The sequence below is a fragment of the Cupressus sempervirens genome, chromosome 8, assembly GCF_028749045.1.
Source record: "Cupressus sempervirens isolate cs-2001-9-10 chromosome 8, ASM2874904v1, whole genome shotgun sequence".
NCBI lineage: Eukaryota > Viridiplantae > Streptophyta > Pinopsida > Cupressales > Cupressaceae > Cupressus > Cupressus sempervirens.
Window position 1 is genome coordinate 825,696,215 of NC_143125.1, and position 6,964 is coordinate 825,703,178.

At 34.0% G+C, this 6,964-nt stretch overlaps 1 protein-coding gene across 1 annotated transcript; it reads right to left on the reverse strand.

Annotated features, from left to right (window-relative positions):
* Window positions 1-1,879: 1,879 nt before the first annotated feature.
* LOC149544946 (protein DMR6-LIKE OXYGENASE 1-like) lies at window positions 1,880-4,653 on the reverse strand. Its single transcript, XM_089795492.1, has 4 exons — window positions 4,050-4,653; window positions 3,708-3,955; window positions 3,280-3,601; window positions 1,880-2,454 (listed from the first exon to the last, which is right to left on the reverse strand). Exons 1-4 carry the CDS (start codon window positions 4,353-4,355, stop codon window positions 2,203-2,205), a joined length of 1,128 nt encoding a protein of 375 aa, XP_089651618.1. The 5' UTR covers window positions 4,356-4,653; the 3' UTR covers window positions 1,880-2,202.
* Between the last annotated feature and the right edge of the window lie 2,311 nt (window positions 4,654-6,964).

Here is a 6,964-nt window from a genome sequence, read left to right on the forward strand (position 1 = left end):
TCTGAAGCTATGGGACAAGATTCTGATTATTTGAATAAAATATTTGGAAAGCATATCCAGGTACTGAGCATAAATTACTATCATCCATACCCAAATCCAGATCCTACCCTTGGCACAGTACCTCATTCTGATAAAAATGGCATGGCTGTTTTGATGCAAGGAGATGTGAATGGCCTGCAAGTGCTCAAAGATGGGAAATGGTTTTCTGTATAACGCATACCCAATGCCCTTCTAGTGAATGTGGGAGATCAAATTTAGGTTTATTATATATTTACAAGTGCTATTCACTGCATACAAGTTTCCCCTGTTCTAAACTAATTTTGGGAGGACTGAATTTTGAGTTGTTTTTGTGTGGGTTTTGCAAGGTTGTAAGCAATGGAAGATTCAAAAACATCATGCACAGGGTTGTGACAAATGGAACTAGTGCAAGGATATCGATTCCCACCTTTTTATTTGCCTTCGTTGGATGCATTCATTGCTCTTGCAGCATCCATGGTGGATGAAGAGCATCCGGCTTTGTACAGACGATATAAATTTGAAGAATACATGAGGGATTTCTGGAGACTAGGGAATTCAGTGAAGAGGGTTTTGGATCCCTTCAAGACCAAAATCAATCCATAACTAGAAAGTGTGATATATATAATTGCTGTTGTTAGAACATACATATGCTGGTATGTATAGTAGGCACTAGGTACCTTATAAAGTAATACTTTATCTGTAAAATAGGGTGGATGATATTACCCTATTCCTTCAGATCTTATTTGATATTTAGGATAAGATTATCCTATTCCTCTAGATCTTCTTAGTAAAATAAATTTTCACTTTTGACCATGGAAATTAAAAGATATGGTATTATTCAATTTAAATTTTAAAACTGAAATTGTATCAAATTAATATTGGAAGAAAATAATATTATATAGATAATTATGGACATAATACTTCTTGTGTTTTGTTATTGAATTAATTGTGCGTGCTTTCATTCTCATTATTGGACCCATTTTTACTATAGCTCATCCTTGTTACTTCTATTTAAGTGAAAACCTAAACCAAAAGCATGCAAGAGGGCAGAAATGCCACACTGTATTTACTAGCAGTAGCACTTGTTTTGAGTTTTCTAGCATTTATGTGATTACATGCTGCAGCGATATCTGCTTTCCTCTACATAGTTCATACAGTAGTAATGGCAGTGATGTAACTATGGGGATATCTAATAATAATAACATTATCCCTTCAGTACTAAAATTTTAATTGTATTTTTTTCGGGGAAATTCTGGTTCGGCTGGTATTGGGGGAGTTGGGTGGAATGGTGTTGTCAACGTCGCTGAAAAAGAATCATCTGTGAAACTGACTCACAGGTGGTTGTGAACTTATTGCATAATAGGAACTTTGTGCATGTGGATTGGCATTTGGCTTTGATTATTCAACAGATCATTTGGTTATGCAATTCTCTGGATTCTTTGTCTTTTATGCATATCCCTCGTGAGTGGAACAGTGTGGCTGATTGTCTGGCTAAATGGGCCTCTGAGCAAGGGCCGGCTTGGAATATTCTTCATCATAGGATGCTTCCCCTTGATTTATCTCAGATGCTGGTTCAACTTGTGGACCAGGATAAAGCTCTGTAGTTCTCTTTCTTTCTTGTGTTATTCAGCGCTCTTTGATATTCAATAAAATTTTTACCCCTCTTTTAGTTAAAAAATTTTAATTGTATTTTCATTGTCTACTTATTGTAAACATCAGAAACTAGCAATTTAAATTGGTTGATCTTATAGAATGTCAGAAGCCACTAGAACAAGATGGCCATCTTGTTTTCTGTATATTAGATCTAGATAGAAAATAAAAAATAAAATATCTAGATGTACGAAGATAAAATTCTATAACAGAAAATGAAATGAAGGTTTACATTGATTTACAATGAAAGAAATTACAAAAATATAATATTTCTCAAAGCATACAGCAAAGGGAAAATTAGGAATAGAAGATGGACTGTGAAGCACTACTATATTAGATATCCCTGCACCACTGTATCACTATGGTAAGGAATCCACCAGAACATTAACACATGCAAAGAGGGTCATTAATAAAATACATGGATAGTGATGGTAGAAAGTACAGGTTTTGGGCCTTTCCCTTTCATATTACAAACATATAAGTTGCAAATTAGTTTCCTTACTGGCATAGATAATTCATCAATGAATAATTTCATTAACCAGATTGTATCTTGAAACCATCCAAAATGGTCTTTCTCTTCAATCCCTGGCTCCAAAATACGCCCATGTATTCTTCAAACCTGTATCCTCTGTACAGAGCTGGATGCTCCTCATCCACCATTGATTCTGCAGGAGAAATGAATGCATCCAACGAAGGTCCATAAAACGTGGGAATGGATATACGAGCAGTGGTACTATTTGTTATGGCCCGATGCTCGATGCTCTGGAATCTCCCATTGCTCAATATCTTAAAAAACAAAAAAAATCCAGATTGTCACAATGAATCATTATAAAATTCAGCACATAAAAAAGGAAATTTTGAAATTCTGAATTTAGTTTTAAAATACATATGGTTAATGATAATAAATTTAACAATCCATATTCTTGTGTTTTTGGATGAGATTGTATGTGTTTTTTATTACTGATCTTTCGAGTACAATTAAAGAACTTGAGAATAATTAATACGATAAAAAATATCATTGAAAAAAACACAATCTCATCCAGAAACATAAGTATAATACATATGTTGCTCATCATCTGAGAGGATAAGAAAGCAGATCTTATATAGATTCAAAATGTTGTTGAAGAAAATCAGTAATCTATATAAGAACCCAGATCTATCTTCTTTATCATTCACGTACATATGAATTTATATTTGCTTTCATATCATTCACCCTGATGATGAATAACAGTGTATATATCTGTGATGCAGATGCGCTTTCATATCATTCACCCTGATGATGAATAATGTTGTATATAATTGGTATGCATTTTTCACAATTCATATGGTATTTACAAGATTGTTTCGGAAATCAGCATTGTATCTTGTTGTATTGATGTTTCAGATCATTTTATTTCATCATTGGAAAGAAGAGAGTTATGAACTTCCCAGCGCGATCCAAAACTCTATGCAAGAAAATAGACACAGCTGATTCCAAAAACAATCTTGCAAGTAGTATATAATTTCAAACATCAAATTTTCAATCATTTACACCTCATTTCTTAAATTTTACTATCGTGGATTAGAGAAACTTCAAGTCATTAAAATCAAATCATATATTTTATACTAAACCTGCATCTGATCTCCCAAGTTGACCACAAATGCATTGGCTATGGGCTCTACTGCCACCCATTTTCCGTCTCTGAGCACTTGCAGGCCACTGACAAGTCCTTGCATGAGAATACTGATGCCTCCTGGATCTGAATGAGGTGATATGCCAAGTGTGAGATCAGGATTTGGGCATGGCGGATAGTAATTTATGTTCATCACCTGTCTATCCTTCTTAAAGACTCTACTCAAATAATCTGAATCCTGTCCCATAGCTTCAGAAATTGCTCCCCAGAGCCTTAAACCGAGGGATCTTATTTCCTTAGCATACTCCCCTGCAATCTCTCTGTTTTCATAGAACAAAAACAAGGACCCATTTTTGCTTATTCTTTGAAAAATCCTTGATCCTTGACAATTTTTTTGTTTCAATTTAGGGTTTTTTTGGATCTTACCTGTAAGTTGAAGGTTTATGAGGCCATGCATGGATGCATTCCTCTAGCGGATGACAAATCTGTGTTAGATAATCCATCCAGTTGAGATATTTGTCTTTGGTGATATTGAAGCTTGTGGAAACCCTGACCAATTGTCTTGGATCCTCTGTATAGAAGCATGCTCTGTCTTCTACGGGCATTTCAAAAAACTCTTTGGCAACATCCATCATGCTTTTCATGAGAGTCTCCGGCACCCCATGATTCACAATCTGGATATTTTCCCATCATCTTTTTACCAAATTTAAGCAGAACCAGAAAAAAGTTTGATTAAGAGAAAATACCAAAACGAACAAATACTTTTACCTGGAAGAAACCATCCTCCTCACAAGCACGTTTGATCTCATTCACCACCGATTTTCTGGCAGGACCATCTAAATCTTTGAGGTCTATTATTGGAATGCTATAAGAATGAGAAACCTCTGCCATTTGTGGGCGTTCATTGGGAGGAACAATATAGTTCTCCTTAACATGAAGATGGTTGAATCCATTGGAGATAAGCTTATCAACAGCATCGAGATGGGTTTCACTTTCAACAGGGACTGTGGATGACACCAGGTAAGGGCGGTATCGGAAAGCTTCTGTCTGCATTGGAATTTCTGTGGACGCCATTGCAAACTTGTGTGAATCAGAAAGGGGAAAAATGAAAACCTTTCTACTGGACTGAAATTGTTATGGATTTTCTCGGATAAATGTTGGGATTGAATAAGATAAGTGCCGTGGGTTGGAGCCGGCTATCCCATGGCATGGCATGGCGTTTAGTCAGCAAACAAGATCAAATTGTTTGTCATTAGAATTTAAGAAATGTAATTTATTTAATGGATTGATAGAAAACATATCATTTTTTTATATTGTTAAAAAAAACGACTGGCCACACAACAAGAATCCATGATGTCAATTTTGATGGGTTCCTCCTCAGCAAATAGTCTATAAAGTCACGTTATAGTAGAAGTAATAATTTTGTTTATATATTGTAGAAAAACAAGTGCTGACCACACAACAAAGAATCTATGATGTCATTTTTTATGGGATCCTTCTCAAGAAATAGTCTATTATGTTATCTTTAGAAGTAATAATATTTTTATAATTAAAGTTCTTTCAATGTAAAATTATAAATATATTTAAAATGTTAATTAAATTATTGAAATTGGAAATTGATAACATTTAAACGTAATATTATATTATAAATAATATCATTTTTTTAAAGCAAGAGTCTATAATACAATAGTAAATTGTGAACCTTTATGTGGGAGATCTTGGATTCTACTCAAACTTACACATAAGAATAATAATTAATCTCAACAAATAATAATAATAATATATGAATAATAAATAAGCTAGGTTTCAACTAATTATCTATCAAAAAAATATCAATTATTTTTTATTAATTTTATATAATTTAATTTATAAAACATATTTACAAATAATTATAATAATAATAAGTATGATCCACCAAAACACTTTGAAAATAGGAAAAAAATGGCTTTGCTATGAATATCAAGCACAATAATGAATCCAAAAAAATCCCATTTTTCTCAAACGAAATATACATTCAATTCCATCTTGACAACAAAAAAGTTTGAAATTCTCGAAAGTTTATCTCTACCACAACCCTCTAGGCAAGGAAACTAGACTCGGAATGGCTCCCGGAAAGGCAATTTTTAAGAAGCACTAACCCCAATTTACAGAAATCAAAGGTGAATACTCACGGCAATATTGTGGAAGGTCACCAAAAAGGGAAAGGAAAACAATTAGGGAAAGATAGACCAGGAAAGGGTTTCAAAAAAAAATTTCTTCCAGAGAAATTAAATTAAGTGGTTAAGAACCATAATGGCAACTTTTCAACCTTGGTCAGATTGTATAATATTAGAAATCTAGAAACCCTAAAAGATAGGGAAGCATCAGCTCAAAGAAATGTAGTGGAACCGATGAAAGAATTAGGAATTGGTTGGCTTTTGGTAAGTAGATATAAGAATTGGTTGAAACCTACAATAGAAACTGGAATAGATCAGACTCATAAAGAAAACATAGCAGAAGTAAGTAGTGAATTTTGAGTCAAGAAATAATTAGCGCATCATTCTTGTACTAAGTATGCCTAGTATCCGAACCCCCCTTGTAACTGAAGTAAATATGAATTTAGATTAGAAGACTAGACTACAAACCCTAGGGTAAATAAGCCTTCAAAAATTTCTATAGCAAATAGTGTAGCTATTGGCTCGAATCAATCCATGAAAGTTTTGAATCTTAAGAAGAAACTGTTGACATTATGGTCAAGTTTGTTTATTGGCGACTCACACTTAGTCAAAATGGTTAGCAGCTACCAAGCTTATCTTGCTAATTATAGTGGTAACCGAGTTCTACCAAAACTGTTGGCATTATGGTCAAGTTTTTTTATTAGGGACTCACACTTAGTCAAAATGGTTAGTAGCTACCGAGTTTATCTTGCTAATTATAGTGGTAACCGAGTTCTACCGAGTTCTACAATTGCTACTGAGTTCCAAAATCAGTATTCAATTCGCATAGAGTAGTATCTACCGAGTTGTTGAATATCGGTGCAAATTGAGCTTCATAGTGTTTACCGAGTTGAACAGTGCAAGTTGTGGTCTTTATTGTTTACCAAGTTCAAAACATTAGTGATGTGAATCAAGTGTTGAGCGAGCCATGAAGCATCAACCAAGTGATTCAATTTATATGTCGAGTTTCATAGTATTCATCGAGTCATCGGTGCTAACCAAGTTTAGACTACTTGGAACTAATTAGTATGAACCAAGCCTCTACATCTACCAAGAGCATGATGATACCGAGTGTTGACAATGGTTGCTGAGTATCAAAACCTCATCGAGTTTGTCTTTAGAACTCGAGTACCAGTAGTTGAGCCGGCTTTGTGTATTTTGGTGAAACTTGTATTGTAGTTGACTTTAATGTATTGTATTTTGGATTGATATATATGCAATGTATTATATCACATCCAAAGATGAGAATTAGATAGGAGACACACCAAGAGCATAAGTGCAAAGTAAAAAGGCTACAAGCAGTATAAGGAGCAACAAAGATTTATCTATCACAATAAGGTGATCATTACACTCCAAAGGAATCTCAACCAACAAATTAGAGTTGTAGATCAAAGATCAGTGTTAGGATTAAACCATGGACATAAATAACAATTACATGTAAATACAAATAATATCAGAAAATAATAGATCACACAGAAGAGAGCACAA